The following is a 19,682-nucleotide window of genomic DNA, read 5'->3' on the forward strand; positions in this document are numbered from 1 at the left end:
CGGTTGGGTGCAGTCAGCTTTTGGATGGGCAAATGTACTAACTTCTAGGGCAAAGGCCACCTTGTGGCTGTATCTCTACTCTTGGGACATCAGAAGGCAGTTCTGATGTTGAAGGCTGGACTGAGCACACACACACACACACACACACACACACACACACACACACAGACTTATTTCCACAGAGGGAGGGGGCCTACTTTACAGTTAATTTCGGGAGGCTAGATTGAGTGCTGGTTCTTTGCAGGAGTTGTGCCCTGACCTCTCTTGCTGTAACAGCAGAGAGAAGGCTCTGGTGGAGCTAAACCTTATGAATGGGACTCTCAGAGCCTGCTCTAAGAGAAGTAGGCTAGTAGGAATACTGGGGTGAGGGTGGAAGGAGGAGTGAGGCAAAGCTGACCCAAATCGCTTTCCCAAAACAAAACCAAACCAATCATCCAACCAACCATTCAACATCAAAAACAACAAAACAAAAAAGGAAGAAATGACTGTGTCAGGAAACAATGGGCGGGTGCTCATATTTGCAAGGGGAGCTGGGAGGAAAGGCAGCCTGGTGTGTGTGTGTGTGTGTGTGTGTGTGTGTGTGTGTGTGTGTGTGTGTCTGTGTAAGACAATCATATTGTTTCTCCCGCTGAAGTGTTGACATTTCTTCATGTCACTCATGCAACATATAGGTGTTCCCTAGACCAGAGCCCATGGGCTGTGGATCCCACTTTGCCCTACCCCCACTCCAAAAAAACAACAACAACAACAAAAAAAAAAAAAACCAAAAACCAAAACAAAAACAAAACAAAACAAAACCCCACACCTTCAGCTTCTCTAGGATTTTTGTCTTGTTTTCTCACTCAGAAGCTGTGACTGTCCACAGTTCTGTCATTCTCACACCTGAATGGCTCTGCCTCGCGAACTCCAACGCCTGCCCTCTTCTACAGCGGGTCTGTATCCCTACCCACGAATATGTGGGAGGGAGCTATGAGGTAATAAATAGCCTGAGGCAGGAGAATTACAGAAATCGGCCTTCTCCAGCGCGTTCAATACCACAGACACCTGCTAGGACTGGAGTGTCCCCAAGTGTGACCCCGTACCCAAGTCATTCCAAACATAGGTTGGCATCAAAAGCAACACATTTCCTCTGGCTTGCCCTCTTCCCTATTCTCACCGTTTTCACGTGGCCAATTTGGAGCAGCTGGGTCCCAGCCAAGCTCAATTGCTCAGTCTAGAGGCACACGAAGCCCTTGAAAATTGCGATCCTTCCTCTAAGCTGGATCACCCATCGCTGCTGGGTGCCCGGAAGTCTTTCAGTAGCCAAGGTTCACCCAGGATCCCACCCGCGGACGCTCACATTCGGGTCTCCGTCTCCTACCTCTCAGGTGATCCCCGTCCCTGACAAGCCCCAACCCTAGATAGTGCCACAGGCTTCTCTAACCTTCTTAATCCGTCCTTCCACCGTGCGGGACATCCTTTCGGCCTGCCTGCACTAAGTGCATGGCCCCTCTCCCTTAGCAACTTCCCTTCTCGTCCCAGCCTGCATCAGGCTTCCCGGATTCGCGAGGACCGAGGAAGCCCGGACACCCAAGGGTTCTTAATATGCCAGGCTCATTCAAACCCAGGGACACTCCTCCATACACCCACCTCAAGCCAGTGAAAACCAAAATCAGACACAGAGAATGTCTGTAAGAGGCGCATGCACCTACCTGCCGAGAACGCTCCTAGTGCCCGGAGACGCTTAGTACCGGGTGGCATGTACCACCTCGACACCCACGCACCGCCCCTGGCTGCGGTGCACCTCCGGCTCCGCGGACAGCCGGTGCTCGTTCCTCCCAACCAACAGGGAAAGGGCCACGGGTGACAGTCGTGGCCCCAGCGCTCGGGCGTCGCACCAGCTGCCGCCGCGCCGGGTGAAGTTGCGGGGCCAGCGGACGCGCGGGTGGCAGAGCGCGGAGGGAGCGCGGCAGCGGAGAGGGAGGTGGGGAGGCGCGCACGCGGGGGCTGGCGCGTCACCGGTGCGGGGGGGGGGTGGAGGGCGGGTGGAGACAGCTGCTTGATGGTCCCTTCAGCCCGACTCCTTCAGGCTGTGCTTGGGTGCTTGCTTCCAGCTGGTCGTCTGCCTGCACGCCAGGCTCTGGGACACTAGCCTGTGGCGCAGCTTAGAAGGACTCCGCCGCAGGGGAGCTGAGTGAGACCAGCGGACAGTGAGCATTAGAGATTTCAGCTGAGACAAGAGTGCCTGTGCTGCCAGCCCTTTGGGATCTCAAAAAAAAAAAAGGACAATGCATTGCAAATGATGAGGTGGGGGAGGGCTGAGTGCAGTGCTTGGGAGTGAAGTTCAAGGCTCAAGGCAGGAGTTATGCTGAAAAGCCGGGTTGGAGAGGGCCTCTGTGTACAAGCACCCAAGGGCTTGTTTCCACAGAGGTCTCACTATGACAGGGAGAAACAAGACTTTTGTTTGCCTTTGAACCCCTCTTCTTGTGTGAATTTGAATTATACATAAAGCTTTAAAATGTAAGTGGGTCTGACAGACAAAAACATTCCATAAAAAGGACCTTTTAAAGCTGAGTGTGGTGGCACTCAAGAGGCTAAGACAGGAAAACTGTTGTAAGTTCGATGCTAGCCTGGGTTATACATAGTAAATCCCAGGTCAGCATTGGTAACTAGGCTATTATATGAGACGTTGGCTTCAATTAAAACAAACAAACAAAAACAAACAAACAAACAAACAAACAAACCCAAACCTTTGTGTGAGTGAAGAGTATGAGATGGGGTGTTCTAAGGACCTGGAGCCAAAGAGTGGACTCTGTGTCCACCTTAGGGAGACAATCTTCCTGGTCTCAGTTCCCTCATCTGTGAAACCATCTTATTCATACAATTGTGTATATAATGTGTAAAATTAAAACTAAGATAAAAGAGAGTTAACATAACTCGTCCACAAATTCATCCATCACATCCCAAACTGAGATTTAGTCACTTTGTGAGGACATTAGAGTCAAAAGTATAAACCTCGGCCAACAAAGGCTGAGACAAGTCTATGGAGACCAGGAAACCTGGACATCATTAGATCTGGAAAACACAGTGGCCGAATCATACCCCACCTAAGGATACAGCAAGACTTCAGTGATCACCCAAGAGGGAGCACTGGACACATCTCTCACCTGGGCCGTGAAGGGTGGCTTTCGAGGAGCTCTGACAGTCTGCCCTTTCCAACTGCATTCTCCAGAGTTGCCCTTCTCTCAACTCAACACACTTCCCATCAAGCATGCCACCTTCCCATTTGGACATTCCTTCCCAGGAGGAAAATGTCAACTATATGATGTGACAGCACATGGAGGGTAAGCTCTCTATATGTTTCTTTATGGGTGTTCTGCTCAACACACAAGTCCCTAATGCATCAATCCTTACATGCAGTTACTAAACATACAGTCTATGGTGACCTTCTTATTGCCTGGACATTAGACTGTCTTTACCTGGATATAATCTTTCAGTATTTTGATTTCTGCTTCATAGACGAGCAAACTAAGGTTAAAGAGAGTTAACATAACTCATCCAAAATGATCCAGCGCAATTGACTTTAGATAGACATGCTTTGTGGGGAGGCATTCTTCATGGCACCCACTCTTTGGAGGACACGGTGAAGCTGGACCTGAATTCCTGACAGTGGAAATTGTGGGTTAATGTTGTGTGGTCTTTTAAATGGCCGTAGGTTGATGATTTCTTGGGCAGTGATAGTTTAAAAGTGGCCTTTTAAGACACTGTCAAAGCACAACGTGACCCTTCTGTGGCAGCTTTAAATCCTGCTTCAGTTCCCCATATGGAATACAGAATAAAACCCAAGGTCCACACTGCTGGTGAGGGTTAATTGCCATCATCAGTTTGGTAGGATCTAAACTCACCTGGGCAGTAGGCCTTGGACCGGTCTGTAAAGGGTTCTCTAGATAAGTTAATTGGAGTGGAAAGACCTGCCTTAGACATGGACAGCACCTTCCATTCAGGGGCTGGGGTTCTGTAAGGAGGCGCTCACCACCAGCCCTCCTTGACACATGGACAGTGTCCCCTCAAATGGAGTCAGGCATTTGGTTCTTGCAATAAAAAAGGTAACCACAGCACCATGGCTGACAAGATCCTGGTGAGCCAGCCCTTACAGATCCTCTGCTATCTCCAGGGCCTCTCTCCAGTTCCTTAAATTTTCGCAGACGTTTCCTGGTAACCACTGGCCACTGGCATCTTTAGTAAATCTGTGTCCCAGTGGCCCTTTTCGTCCCCACTTGTCTTCTGAGCACTGACCATTCTTGCCTGTCTCTGTCACTAATCTGTGAGCTCACCAGGCAGGGACCATTTCTGCCTTACACATTGTGTCCCAGGCCTATGAGATGGAAGACGGATAACTCTGCATTCTGAAACAGTCTCTGCTTCTTCAATCATTTTATTTCCCTTGTCAACCTGGCTTACCTCCAACAAAAGAGCCCTTGCCATGTCCAAATAGCAGCAGCCATTCATGCACACTCAATTATAAAGCCCCTGGTTATATCCCTTCCCTCGGGCCCCTTGTTCCTTTCCTGTCCTCTCACTCTGTACTTCCTAACAGCTTGGTCTCAAAGTGCTTAGAACCTTCTACCTTGAATAATATTGCTGGTACTGGGTGATGTCTGATTGTTCCAAACAGTGTTGCATTTCCTGTACTCTGGAAAGAGAGACAAAGGAGTGAATACTACATGATGGGGATCCCCATGTGTTTAGCTTTACCTTGGGGATGTTCAACTCCTCAACCTGGGGCAGAACTGAAATTGCAAATAAGTAGGAAGTGGGTTGAGCTAGGTGCCTCTTTGAGCTGGCTCCCCAGGCAGGGAGCTAGTAGCATGTAGATGATGGAAGGGTGGATCCTGAACACAGGTCAGTTTCCTCTTTGGACTGGGGTCTGTCCTGAGTGACCTTGTAGCCCCCACAGGTCCTAGCACAAACCATCCCCAGACAGCGGGTAAGAGCATGAATTATGGACGAGGCATCATAGGTCTAAAGAGACAGAATGCAATTCTGATGGGGCCCTGTCAGTCATGTGCAGCAGAAGTTAAGTGATTTGTCCAACAGGGCAACCAAATTAAGAGCACACACCAGAAGCCAGGTATCTCAGTCCAAAGCTCTCTAGCAGGCATCCCCACCCACTGTCTCTGCTGAGGCCTCCAGAGTCCCCATTCCTGAAGGGTGGATTTCTCCTTATTCCTGCTTTCTCTTATGGTGCTATTTACTGCTCCTTAAGCAGAATTCTTATATTCCCTAAGCTTCACTGAGTGGAGCATTTATATCCACTGAAAGCATTCTTTTTTTTTTTTTTTAAAGATTTATTTATTTATTGTATATAAGTACACTGTAGCTGTCTTCAGATACACCAGAAGAGGGCATCGGATCTCTTTACAGATGGTTGTGAGCCACCATGTGGTTGCTGGGAATTGAACTCATGACCTCTGGAAGAGCAGTCGGGTGCTCTTAACCGCTGAGCCATCTCTCCAGCCCACACTGAAAGCATTCTTGATGATGAAGCACAGATCTGTTCTGTTCATGGCGGCAGGGATGCTATGGGAACCTCCTTACTAGGAGACAGTTGCATTTCCTCACGCCAGCAGAAGAGAACAGCTCCTGAAGCAATTTGCTTTATGGTCCACTTTAGGATAAATGATCTGCCCTCTCAGTTTCTGACACTTCACTTCTCTTAACATGAAGCGATCTAGACTACACTTGCTCCTATGGTATTGCACCCAGATTGATATGTAGATTGTGCCAAAGCTACACTGGTAAATAAAGCAAGACAAACGAACGTCCATTTATAATAAGACTCGCATCTTCAACTCTGGGCCTCACGTTCAAAGTAGGAACTTTGTCATCAATACTGTCACCACTTTGCACTGTCATGGGTGCCTCTCTTATCTCAGATGGAGAGCCCTAAAGTCATGGATGTGTTCTTCACTGAAGTGGAAATAAAAGAAGCTCAAATTAGAGAAATGTGGGCTGACTGCCTGCCTGGATTAAACGTCGGTTCTTTCAGAACAGGGCTGTCTTGAAATGTTGAATTCCACTTGGAAGGAGCTAAGTGACCTTGATAGGCTGTGGAAGAGTGACATACAAAATTCCTTAAATAAAAACTTGTTGTCTTGAAATGAAAAGAATGGTTCCTTAAAACACAGTTAAGCCCATCCCCTCATGTCATTCTTCATCAAGAATACTCACAAATAAAACTGGCAGACACTACCGGCGAATGGTTGGGTGAGGGCTAGGGAAGGCTGCTGCAGTTACTCGACCTGCGTGGGCAGGTGGTCCTAGAGACGAGTAAGTGAGGGGTGCCTAGGAAAGAGGAAGTGCTCTGGGTGCTATGGGAACGGCTTTATTTTCAGTAGCATGAAACTGTGTTTTAATTTCAGCAATACTGACCAGTTTCTCTTTCCAAAACAGCCAGGCTATGTCATTCTCCTCCTGGATCATGTTTAACTCGATGTTTGGCTAACAGAATCAGCTCTGTGAGCCTGATAAAGTCTAGTAAATACATCATCAGAAGAAACAAGAAAAGCATCCAAAGCTGATTTGACTTCCCAATTTAGAACTCCAGCTATGTAACTTGGAGCTCAGCATATGCCCGAGGAATGCCTGGCCTTGCCAAGAGAAGCCGAGGCTCTTGTCGGGCTCTGTCAGAGACTCTGCTGTGGCTACCTTGTGTTTAATTTCTCTGTGTATCTTGTGCTTCTCCTCCTGTGTATCTGCCTTCTCCTCTTCACAGGTCCTGGAGAAGTGACCAGATCTAGCCTGAGATCTAGGCTTCCTTCCTACCTGGGATGCCTCACGTACACAAGAGGAGCAGAGTTCATGACCTCATGTTGAAGACCTTTCTCTAATCACGTGACCCTCCTTTAGGGACATTCGGCTGTCCCGGTGCTTGGCTCTAGCACAGCCTGAAATGTGGCTGGTTTTGAGATTTTTACTTTACCTGAGATAGGTTCTCACTCAAGTAGTCCAAGTTGGCCGTGAATTTCCAAAATACCCAAACATGACCTTGAAGTTGGGATCCTCCTGCTTTTATCTCTTGAGTGCTAGAACTACAGGCGTGCACAGTGCTGGTGGTTGAACACAGGACTTCGTGAATGCTAGGCAAACATACTAGCTAAGCAAGCTGCAATCCTAGCTGTGGGTCTGAGACTTTTTAAATTTCCTTTTGTTTTTTGTTTGTTTGTTTGTTTGTTTTGGTTTGTTTTTTTTTTAATTTGAGACAGGCTTTCACTGACTGTCCTAGAACTCGATTCATAGAATAGGCTGGCCTTGAACTCAGAAATCATCCTGCCTTTGGCTTCTGAGTGCTGAGAATAAGATGTACGCCATGCCTGACTTTGGTTCCAAGACTCTTGAACTCCTTCATCACACATCTCATGAGGCATCGGGACTGTGGTTTCAGAAGCCTTCCCATCTGCATCCCCACTTTGCTGTCACCCTCACAGGCAGAAGACAGTCTAGAAGGAGCCTCCATTTGAAGTTGAGAGACTTGAGTTCTGACTCCATGCTGCTGAGGAGGAACTTGGCCAGTCTCAGCCTCCGTGTCATCTGTCATATGAAGGGTTTGGATAGCCAGGTCACCACACTTCCCTTTTTTCTTTTTTCTTTTACTGTTGTTTTGCTCAGCCCAACCCACTGCCTAGAAATTCTTAACTGATTCTCTCTATTTATCACTATTTCTCCTACCATTGAGGTTTATCTCAAAATCACCCCTGGTTTCGAAAGCCCTGTTCCAGCCCCATTTCCATAATGACATTGGTCTTTTTTATAGGTCCTCTGTCCTCTGAACACAGACCCATGCACATCCCTGCCTTCTGGGAGAGCTGGCGAGCACACTTCTCACTATCAATAAGCTGTGCATCAGAAGCCAGGCTTTGTGCCCCGAACAGTGAAACACACTTCGTATTAATGTGTCTAGAGGACAGGGAGTCAATCAGCTCAGTAAGGTGGGTGAGCATGTGCTTCCCTGCTGGCTTCTGCCACCTCCTCCCGCCCCCAAGAGCCCCTTAAGCCAGCATTACCGGCACTGAGCAGCTCCTGTGGAAGTGCTCATCACTAATGCAACTTCAGGGAGCCTCCTGTGCGTGTCTGGTGCCTCTGATAAGGTCCTCAAAGAAGCAGACATCTCAGGCATTTCCTTCCCATTGTCACACGAATTTGCTTTTGCAATGGGAACGTTCTTGGTCAACTCTGTTGTCTTTTTAGTATGTCCCAGAAACAAGTTGCTCAAAGGTACTGAAGTCAGGCCAATGAGTTCAGGCGAATCACCTTAAGCCATCAATGGGTCTAACTTCTGCACTGAGTGACTGGAAGGCTTCAGAGGCACAAACAACTGAACTGGGGAGAAATGTGCTTCGGGTACACACATTTCCTCTTCAGAAACTTATTTCTTATCTTTTTCTGTAATAATCTTGATCCATCCTTCTCTACTTTCTAAGAGAGTGCTTTAACATTAAAAAAAAATTACAACATAATGGTTCCAAGCTCATTAGACCATTTTCTGCTTTTTCATAACACGGAAGCCAACCATGGGCAGCTCTCTCAGCACACAGGATCCTGGGCAAGGCAGGTGGATTTCTATAAGTTTGAGATCAGACTGGTGTTTCCAGCTAGCCAGGGCTATCTCAAAAATAAACAACTAGATAGGGGCTATTGTAGGTGACTCAGTGAATAAATGCTTGCTATGCAAACTCGAGGAAGTGAATTTGGATTCCAACACATGTGTAAGATCCAGATGTGGCAGCACACCTCTGTAACCCCAGTGCCTGGGAGACACAGACAGGTGGATCGTGGGACTCACTGGCCAGCTAGTCTAACTGAAGCACTGAGCGACATGTTAGTGAGAGGCCAAGTCTTAAAATTAAGGAGAGTAACTGAGGAATAAAGTTGATAGTAACCTCTGGCCTTCATACGTGCATGCTCTGGAGAGAACACGCATGCACACAACATGCACACACACACACACACACACACACACACACACACATTCTGCATTGAGGTGTGCAGAACTTGAAAGAGCTTTGATAAGCCTCAAGGGTCCTCAGATTTCATTTTCAGAACCAGCCAGGGAGACTGACAAAGATTTTGGCAGTGTGTGAAATGGACAATCCTTTTCGGTTCTGAATCCCAAGAGGTACAAAGTGAAGAATATACTTTTAACTGGAAAGTGTTAGGACACAACAAAATGGGTATACAACATTTCAAATTGCTGGTAAGAGGTTGGAAACCATTGGTATCTGAAAGGAGAGTGCTAAGAACTAGGTCATGGGGGGGGCACCTTTTTTTTAAGGTTAGAAATAAACTTTTACATCTTAATAAGTCCCTTCCTTTTATCCAGCCACCGGAGGCAGGGTAAAAGGATAACTATCTTTAAGTCTCTCCAAGGTGATGCATTTAGTGCTCCCAGATGCGTGCTGTTAGTCCAGGCTTTCGGTTTGGCCACTTCCTGCTTAGTCTCTTCTTCCTGCTCCTGTCTCTGCCCTGGGGCTCATTGTGAATGGCCTCCTTCAAGGTATGAATTCCAGACTCTTCCTCATAAGGTCATCTTGAGCTGGCTGTGTCCCTTTATAGAGGGTAACCTCCTCCCACCCGGTGGAGAGTGTCCTCTATCTCCTTTGCTCCTTCACTCCAGCAGTTGCTTGGTTGTGCTGTTGCCGGTTCCTAAACACCTGTACCCTCCCTACCTCTGTGATTCATCTCTTTATTAAATGAAACTTCCGATCATTCCAAATGTTGGCCTTCCTGGTGGATACTCATTAAGAATTACCTACTGGGTTGGCTGGATGGCTCAGCTGGTAGTGTACTTGTTCCAAAGGCATGAGGAACGGAGTTCAGTCCGAGGAACCCTTGGAAAGAAGCTCAGTGTGGTGGTGCACACAAATAATCCCATGGCTGTGGATGCTGAGACGGCATATCCTGCGCCAGCCTATCCAGTACTTGGAAAGCCTGAACAACCTCAAGCCTATGTTAGCAGCTGACGAGGCACCATCGTCCACCGCCATCACAGACATGTATGTGAGTGTGGGAAACAGAGAGCCTCACCACTAGCACAGAGCAGCCTAGGTCGGTGGAGCTCAGCGCAAGGCCGAGCAAAGTGTCTGGAATCAGCTGAAAGAGATTTCCGAGGACTATGGGAAGTCAGCATAGATAAGGAGCGCCAAAGAAAAAATCGGACTGATAAGAGATAGGATTTGCCTGTCAGCCATGCATTTAAACTGATACAAAGCTTCCCTCCCCCCAATTCTGTGGGTTATTTGACGCTGTAGGAAGAATAACCAGTTAATCCAGTCCCTCAAGCCTCTGCAGAGTAAGGCTGGCTCCAAGAGATTAGGGACCAAAATGATTACTGGATGACCTTCTCTGAGTACTTTGGTCTGAGATCAATAAAAAAGAAATACTTGTTACTTTAACTCTTTAAAATCTCTTCTCTAATCCTTCATATTTCAAATATTTCTTGGACAGGTGGACCTTTGCTCTAAATGGACTTTTCTTTTCCACTTCAGGTCAGGGTTTTTGTTCCTTGTAGTCTAGTTAAATCCCTTTTCCAGCTTGGCAGAGGTCTCCCGAAGGCCAGGTCCTTTCTAATTCCTGAATTTGAGCCCTTTAACTCCAGAGGTGGTTTCTGGAGGAATGAGAGGGGCAGGCGCCTAATGAGGAGACCCTTACCTCTAGCTGCGAAGCTTCCCTGTCTTCATGGATCCTACTTAGAAGTGTGATTTTTATTTGGTCACATGTAGGTTAAGGGAGTTGGCACTACTCAAGCACAGCTGGAGAGAGCTAGAAGTACCTCAAAATGGCTTAAAACACAGGGGTACCCATAGGGAAGAGCCTACTGAGGCTCCCCTCCCCCGTCTGTGCCTCCATTCTCATGGGGAAGTGAACCTCTGAACTCAGCTGTTTGCTCTTGTCCTGGAGGATTGGAACCATTAACAATCCTAACTAGATCCACAATCTAGCATCTCTTTCCTTCCTGGGTCCCTTTCATAGCTCACAATTCTCCCAGCTAATACACATATGATGCAAAAATCAGGATGCTGGATATCAAATCCATCCCAAGGGCTCTGCACAGTTTCACTTTGCAGAGGCTCAGGTGGAAATCTATCCCCTTAGGAGAACTCTTTGGTTAGTAGTGGGGGCGAAGAGGCCCTGGCCCAGTTCCCCTCTTCCCTTCGTTGCTCACACACAAGTCCCTGGTGGCTTCACATAGGAGCTGTGACAACAGGACAGAACATCATTGCCCTTCATAATTAGCCAGGCAAAGGAGAGTGCTGTAATATCAGAGCGATGGCGGGGCTCTCTCAGCTCATAAATTATTCACGCAGCTGAAGTGCAATGGCTGTCACGTTCAAAATAGGTCATTCATGCTTGAGCTGTTAGAGCTGAAAATTTCACAGCAGTGGTAATAAAGCCAATGACATTAAGGAAATCCAAAGAAAGTGGCTTCTGCCAGCAATCCTGTAGCAAGTATCTCCTACTGAACTATTTTCATTAGGCAGCAGGGAGAGGCCGAAACAGCTGTCTTCTGGCAAGGCTGAGGCTGGGGATGGAAGGCTCTATTTCAGCCTCTTTTGTGGACTCTGTTCCTAAGAGCCTCAAGAGGCTACTTGAGAAAGATGAATGTGAACACCTGCTCCAGTTTGCTCCCTGCACGCAGATGATGATAAACTAGAATAAGGATCCAGCCCTTGGCAGGTTCTAAATAGTCAACCTCTCGGCCTTGGATGCCGAATTTACAGAGGAATTCAACTCACACAGCTGAAGGTCTGGTGTCCTGGGGGTGCAGATCTGATTCTCAGACATATGGGCCTCTTCTGGAACCAGAATGCACTGACCTTTTGTCCAGCAGTAGATACATTATTCAACTCAAGTGCTTGGTGATGGAAAAATACTGGACTGTCTATTTCAGAATTTGGGGGAGTTCCTGGTATGGTAATAGGTTCTTTTAATTTTTTTTTCAGGCTACAAAGAGGAAGGGGGCTATAGCTTGGTGATAAAGTACTTGCTAGACTTCCCCTTAAGGTCCTCAGTTTTATCCCCAGCACTGAAAAAGTAACACGCTCCAGCACAAAGTCCCGCTGCAGAGGACTGTCTTACAGATAGATTAGAATAGAGAGAAGCAAGTGAAAACAGCATGTGGGTTTTGAGTTGAAACAAGAGTGAGTAAGCTGGTTGTTGCCTCTTGACTCTTATATGGATGTGTGACTTAGGGGAGAGAAAAAGGGGAACTCAAGAATAGGAAGACCTCCAACCTGCTTGCTTTTTTGAGGAGGAATAAATCAATAACCCCTGTAGGTCTCCTCCAGCAGAGAGTCTGTGAGGTAAAGCCTTGGACCCAAAGGGCCGAAGGCCAAGCACTAGACCTGGGTATGTGGAGCTTCAAAGACTGAGAGCATGTTCAGAGGCAGTTTGCATGCACATTTCTACAATTAGCAGGCGTATGGTACATAGCTCCCAGTGATACAAAGCTCTCCCATGTGCTGGTGAAAGCTCCATTACCTGCACAAGGCATTCTAGCCCTTTCTCCCTGGCCTTTCCCTGATTGTCCCTGGAGAGTTTCCAACAGTTTGTATTGCATTACTGAACTCCTGGTCTTCTGGAACAGTCTATAGAGATTTCTATAGCCTCAATGCCCACAAACTAGGGCTAGACCTATGGATAATTTTATGTATATTTATGCTGCTTTTCAGCTAACATTTCAACAAACGTTTCTTGAGTCTCTACTATTTTGAGTACTCAGAGGACTTCCCAAAGCCATCCACAATTTCTATAAGCTTGACCGACCACACCTGACTCTGGTCTCCTCAGTCCACACTGGCTCTCCCCACCCCCACCAGCTCTCTCAACAGCCACCATCATCTCAAGAAAAAAAGTTCAGCGTTACCCTTCAAGATATTCAAGCCCAAATTAGTCTCATTCTTGCCTGCTCATCCCTGCACATATCCCTGGCTCTAGCACAGTAGGGTCTCATAGAGTTCCTACCAGCTGTCATCTGGATTCCTCTAATGCTGTTCCAATTGGTTGCTTGCCAAAAATGTATTCTACTTTTTCTTTTTTTCTTTTTTTTGTCAGCGCCTGTGTGTTCCAGGTCCCAGGCTGACCTAAAACTCATTATGTAGCCAAGGATGACCTTAAACTTCTGATTCTCTGGTCTCCATCACCCGATTGCTACAATTACAGAACTGTATTGCCATGCTAAGTTTATGACACTCAGGGCTTCCTGCATGAAGTACATGGCACTCCACCGACTGAGGTACATGCTGAACACTTCGTTACTCTCAAGGGACCGGCCAGAACATGCCTTCTAGAAGGTAGGTAAGATAACGACATTCAGCTGAACACAGGCCAATGAGCCCCATCTCATACAAAGTAAAAACTCCAGTCTTCACACACTCTCTAGGGCTCTGGGAGTAGTGGGGCTTTTCAAGCTCCAAGTTCTTGGATCTCATCTGCTTCTCTCTGTCATTCCCACTGTGCTGCAGACACAATGGCCTCTTTGCTATTCCTGGACCACTCTCCCTTAGACATTCACAGGGCCAGACTTCGGCTTCCTCCAAGCTTCTGGCATTTGTCAGCCAATCCCTCCTGGGCGGCCATGCCTGATCCTCCCAATCCTGCACGTCATTTGTCAACAACACGTCTCTCCTCCCTACCCCCCCACCCCCACCCCAACATAGAGCATTTCTGCATCGTTTCCTGTCTGTCTCTCCTCTCTAACACTGACTTCACCAGACCTGGGAATTTATGGTAGTCACTGCTGGATCCCAGGAGCTAGAATAGAACTGAGTCCAGCATATGGCAGCCTTCCAGTGACAGTCTTTCAGTGGTGGAGGGATAGTTCCTAAGCTCTTCAGGAGACCACATCTGCCATGGGTGTCCTTCTTTTCCGGAGCCTCCATGAGGGCTAAACACAAAACATTTATGCAGAGATCTTCACACCTGTTGCCAATTAGGCAGGAATTCACAGAAGGAATCCCATTATCTAAAGCTTGCGCATGCAAAAGTCCTGGCAAGAGCAAAGTTGTTCTAAAGAGAAACACTTGTGTCCCGCCCTTCAGCCATAGGGCTGTTGAAAAGACAGTCCCAGGAATCCCATGCTGAGGGAAGGGAAAGGCTGAAGGCTTGACCTCAGTCAGCTACAGGAGGAACTTGCCTCTCAAGAAGAGAATTTACACAGTTCTGACAATTTCCTAAACTACCTTGCAAAACACATAGAGTTTGAGACAAGATGGGTCAGTGAAGAGCAGGACCCCCCTTGACCAGGACTGCTAACAGTTTATACTCCTATTTAACCAGAAACTCCATGTCTGTGCCTCTGAGGACAGATCGAGGGTCACCAGGCCTCTTTGTTCCTACTTCCAATATCAAAGTTTCTCTGTTTTTTTGCTCTTACTTGTTTCTGTATGTATTAGGGACTGTTGACCATGGCTGGCTTGGCAGGGTATTGCCAGACCCAGGATTTTTGACCCTAAAACTTCAGTAACACAAGAAAGAATAATATCATTCTAAACTTTTGTTGGCTAGAGTCTACCTTGATCAGGGCCAGCTCCCTAGAATCAAGTTTGTCTTTTGTGGAAATTTGGTTCTCTCATGTTAGAGTTATGAGGTTCAAGAGAAAGACTGCACAGAATTCTGAACTAACTTTTCAAATATTGATATGTATACACATATCAAAATACTGACATATATATCCACATATGTCTATATATGTATACATAAATAGTTGTGGTAAAACTTGCATAATATAACATTTAGTACCTCAGACCAGAAGTGAAGAACACTTGATGTTCTTTCAGAAGACCAGAGTTGAGGTTCCAATAACCATGCTGGGAAGCTTACAACTGCCTGTAACTCTATTTTCAGGGGACCTGACACCCTCTGCTAGCCTCCTGTGGCACATACACTCAGGGGCACACACACACAATTAGCATCGAAACAATTTTCAATGCATAATTTAGTATGTTTGTTTTCAGTGTCCTGTATCCAATCTCCAGAGCTCCTTTGCTTTGCAAAACCAAAACTGTAAGCCTTTTAAACAATATTATTCACCTTTTATCCTTTTTATATCTTTTAATATATCTTATATCTTTTACAATATCTTTTAATAATTCACTTTTTATCCCAGCCCTGGGATAAACTATTGACTTATTGTTTCAATGGACTTGACTGTAAATTCATCATGTAAGTGGAATCAATTTCTTGAGATTGATTTACTTTCCATAATATAATGTCCTTAAGATTTATACACACGAGGGCTTCATTCTTTTTGAAGACCAGTCAATATTCCACTGTCTGCACACACTACACTTTGTATCTCCATTTTCTCTCAACGGATACTTGAGCTGCTTTGTACCTTTTGGGCATCATGAATAACAGTTATTCATGAGTACAAATGCACGAACATCTCAAGACCCTGCTTTCAATTCCTCTATATGCAGAGGTGGGTACCCAGATCATATGGTAACTCCGTTCCTAATGCTTTGAAGAGCTGTTACTTTGCTGCCCACAGCTGTGGTACCACTTGGAACATCTGAATTCCCAACAAGAGAGTTTTCTGTCTTTTTAGTAGCAGCATTTTCTTCCCCTGTAGCTTGTGAGAATTGCCCAAAGATGCTCAATAGAACTAGACATTCCTGACTCTTCTAGCACTTAGCAACAGGGGGCCGGTAACTCTCTCTATAAGTGTGTGTGTGTGTGTGTGTGTGTGTGTGTGTGTGTGTGTGTTTGCGTGCACTTACATTAGCTTTTTCTTGTCATGTCTATTTTGCAAAGGCATCTTCATTCTCAAATTAACATGCACGTGAGCAGACATGCACAGTTCTGCCTCACAGAATGGGGGTAGTGGAAGGGAGCTGGTATTGTGTGGGGATAATAAAGACACAGGGCTAACTCCGTGTAATCCTTTAACAGGAAGATATTGTGGTTTAGTTTTATTTCTTTGGACGATGTTGCATAAGATCCAACACAATGCTCCTTGGTAAACTGGGGCATCTCAGTATGGGAGAGCACAGAGGAAGATAGCTTAGAGTTGTTCCTGCGCATCAGCCATTCATCACATGGAGGTCCCAAGGACCTGTGAACCCAGAGTTAAGGGGAGAGAGAAATCTGAGAGGAGTCATCAGGAAAAACCCTGAACCCCTTATATGTGATATCTCCTTCCAGCTACTTTATCACTAGAGTGGGAGAAGAGAGCACTGTCCTGTGTTTCTTTTCTTTCACAACATTGGCTTCTCCCCCCCCCCACACACACCCAGGACAGTCTGCATTGAACTACTAACTTTGTAAACTTGCCTTTCCAAGTGGTATTAAAAAGCAACACAATATGATGACACATATTCCCTCTAAGACGAAATAAAATTAAGCCCAGGGGATAAATCCTCCTCACATGGGAACTTCATAGAGAGAAGGCACAGATGTGAAACCAGTGCTACGGAAAAAAGGTACTTAAGAAACTCAGGGACTGGGGTTAGCTCAGTGGTAGAGCGCTTGCCTAGCAAGCGCAAGGCCCTGGGTTCGGTCCCCCGCTCCGAAAAAAAAAAAAAAGAAAAAAAGAAAAAAGAAACTCAGGGACCCAAAGAGAGGCAAAATAACTTGAAAGGGGCTGGAGGGTCAGCTCAGCAGTTTGGAGGACTTGCTGCTCTTGCAGAAGACCAGGGTTCAATTCTCAACATCCATTTTGGGCAGCTCATAATCACCTTTAACTCCAGTTCCAGGAAATCCAACACCTCCTAGCCTCTGAGGGCACTTGCGCACACAATGTACATATAGGCTTCCAGACAAATACACATAAATAATAAGTGTAATAAATAAGTGTAAATAAGTGTAAAAATGACTTTGAAATTAATGGCTTACACAGACCAGAGACCAGCAGGCTGTTTCTCTACAGAAGTTAGTAAATACTTTAGGCATTGTGGGTGGAGAGGTTAAAAATGAGAAAATGATCCAGAAACACACAATGATAAAGAAAACAGCAGTTCACATAGTTCTTACTGACAAATCGAAAATACAGAAGTAATCAAAAATTTCTAGTAATAGCATTTTACCAAGACAAGAACAGAATTCTTTGGGATAATGCTTTGCTTATTTGAGTTCAGGACAGGTGACTCTTGTCATCACATCAGCTATAGATGTTAATCTGTGAAAGCCATTCCCGTCTTGCAGGAGCAGAAGCAGGCAATAGGCCACGTTTGGCCTGAAGGCTAGGGCTTGTCAACCTCTGGCCACAGAGAGCACTGCAGAAAGCCACTGACTCACTGTGAGTAGTTCTGACGTTTCTGAGGAGTCTGAAGCACACAGTCCTGTCTTCCAGTGCACATCACCAATTCTAGGAAGACTCATTGTTGTGTGTATGTGTGTAAATGCACGTACAAGTACTTGTGTGTGCATGTACAAAGACCACAGGTTAGTGTTGGGTGTTTTCCTCTACCTTATTTCTTAGAGAGTCTGTCACTAACATGGCAACCACCAATTTGTCAAGGCTGGGTGGCCAATGAACCCTAGGGATGCCTCCAGCCCTAGTGCTGGGATTCTAAGTATGAACTACTGCACCTGGGCTTTCTATATGGGTTCTGGGGATCTAGATTCAGGTTGTAGTACTTGCATGGTGAGCACTAAAGCCATCTCCCCAACCCTCATGGGTCCTTTTCTATCCTGTACAGTTCAGTTCACGCTGTCTTTCTACACAAAGATCAATCTCATAATCTGCCAGCAGCTGTCTTCCCAGGTAGAGGGGGAACTGCATTGATCCAGTTCTGATTTGTCTTGCTGTACTGGCTGCCATTTCCAACTTCATGGTTAGCCATGTGTTCTGGTCAGAACTGGTGGGTGATGCTTTGGAAACCTCTGTTATTTCCCACTTAGGGGATCAGTACGAGGTTCGACTCATCTGCTCTTTTGTTTCTTGTAGTAGGAGTGGCACTAAGCAAGTGAATGTTTGTCATTCCAAACATATTTATACATAGGTTCATGAAAACAAATTGTCATAATTTCCTCCAGGAAAGTTAGAAGTAAAAACGAAATGCCGCAGGAACATTATAGAGGCATTGTTGACAATCTTAATTGCTGTTCTAAAAGCCTGCAATGTATATGTGTGTATGTATGTATGTATATGCTTTAAATGTGTACCAACTTTGTAATAGAGGCGTTTTTAATAAACATATAAAGTTTAACCTTTCTCAAGTTACTTTTGTAAAAGCACTTAGTTGAATGGTGATGGGAAAGACGGTTATTATGATGTAAACCAAGGAAACAGGCCCAAACACTGTTAAGAATACTGTTAAAGATGGGATTCCTTACTGCTGGCATTTCTGAAGGAGATTAGGATCTCTCCACAGTAATGGACTATACTGAGTGAAGCGGTGTCTCTGTCCCTCTTCTCCTACCTAAGTCATTCTCTGACTGGCTTTAATAAAAATCTGATGGCCAATTAGCTGGGTAGGAAGTTGAAGGTGGGACTTCCTGGGAGGGAGAAAGGAACTCTGGGAAGATGAAAGAGAATGATGGCCTTTCAAGAGGAGACATGAGAGGAGATGATGTGCCTGGAGGGTACAGCTAGCGATATGGCTGAATGCAACTAGGGGGTTGTGTTAAGGCAGATGAGCTAGTCCAGAGTCTGTCTGTGTGGTTATTTTGGGAACTAACTGGATAAGGAATAAGCACTGCTATATTAATTTCCATCATTAATTAATATATACAAGATATTAATAATCTGTTTACAGTACTGTCACAGTGTGCATTGCTTTGGACAAGGAAAGCATTTTCAAAGGGAAACCATTATCGATGAAAGCAAGAGAAAATAGAGATGCAATCACAAATGTTATTCTGTGCTGAGCATTGGATTATTCTGAGCCCTACTTTGGTCGCATGGTGAAAACCAGAGAGCAGTCAGGCTTCAGCTTTTGAGCCAGAGGGCACTCTAGATTCTCAGGAAGCTTCTGGAGGCAGCAGTCTCAATGGCTCTGCTCTAATCAGACCTAGACAATTTTTTTTTTTGAGAGACAAACATTAGCATGGCCACTACTGTCACCACCATCATCATTATTATTTCCATCACCATCATTATTAGCACTACCACAATAATCATTACCACTGCTACCAGCACCAGCACCTCCACCACCACCAGCATCTCCCCCCCCAGTATCACTACCACCACCAGCACCAGCACCCCCCCACCAGCACCAGCACCCCCACCCCCACTATCACCATCACCTCCCTTCCCCCACCATCCCTTACTCCTACCAGCAACCCCCCCTATCACTACCACTACCATCATGGCTAACCGTTGTCATCATCCTGACTACCACTACCATTATGACTATCACCACTATCATGATTACCACTACCATCATTATCATCACCATTACCACACCATCATGACCATTAGGACAACAATTATTATCACCCCCACCATAATCACCATTACCACCAATATCCTGTCTATCGATGTCATTACCATGACTACCATTATCAACAGTACCACCACCATCATCATCACTATCACCATAATCCCTGTTAACATCATTGCCACCACTATGACCATCATGACTCCATTACCATCCTGATTACCACTGCCACCATCATCATCAGCACCATCATCCCCACCAGGACTACGATTGTCCTCATCATCACCACCATTAAAGCCATTATCATCACCACTGACTAGTGTT

The 19,682-nt window shown here is 45.9% G+C and overlaps 1 protein-coding gene across 15 annotated transcripts in view; it reads right to left on the reverse strand.

Annotated features, from left to right (window-relative positions):
- Ripor2 (RHO family interacting cell polarization regulator 2) overlaps nt 1–19,682 on the reverse strand; it is a 223,841-nt gene that overhangs the window by 93,282 nt on the left and 110,877 nt on the right. For 4 of the 15 annotated variants that reach the window (XM_063276413.1, XM_006253930.3, XM_063276417.1 and 1 more), the window contains exon 1: nt 1,692–2,257. The exons of 8 other annotated variants lie outside the window; for them this stretch is intronic. In XM_063276413.1, coding sequence (XP_063132483.1) covers nt 1,692–1,740 — 49 coding nt within the window. In that variant the 5' untranslated portion in view covers nt 1,741–2,257. Of the gene's footprint in view, nt 1–1,423; nt 1,659–1,691; nt 2,258–4,606; nt 4,663–19,682 lie in introns of those variants that run through there. 3 more of the 15 variants (NM_001014009.3, XM_063276414.1, XM_063276411.1) reach the window with 3 other exon arrangements.

This window comes from Rattus norvegicus, chromosome 17 (genome assembly GCF_036323735.1).
Source record: "Rattus norvegicus strain BN/NHsdMcwi chromosome 17, GRCr8, whole genome shotgun sequence".
Lineage (NCBI taxonomy): Eukaryota > Metazoa > Chordata > Mammalia > Rodentia > Muridae > Rattus > Rattus norvegicus.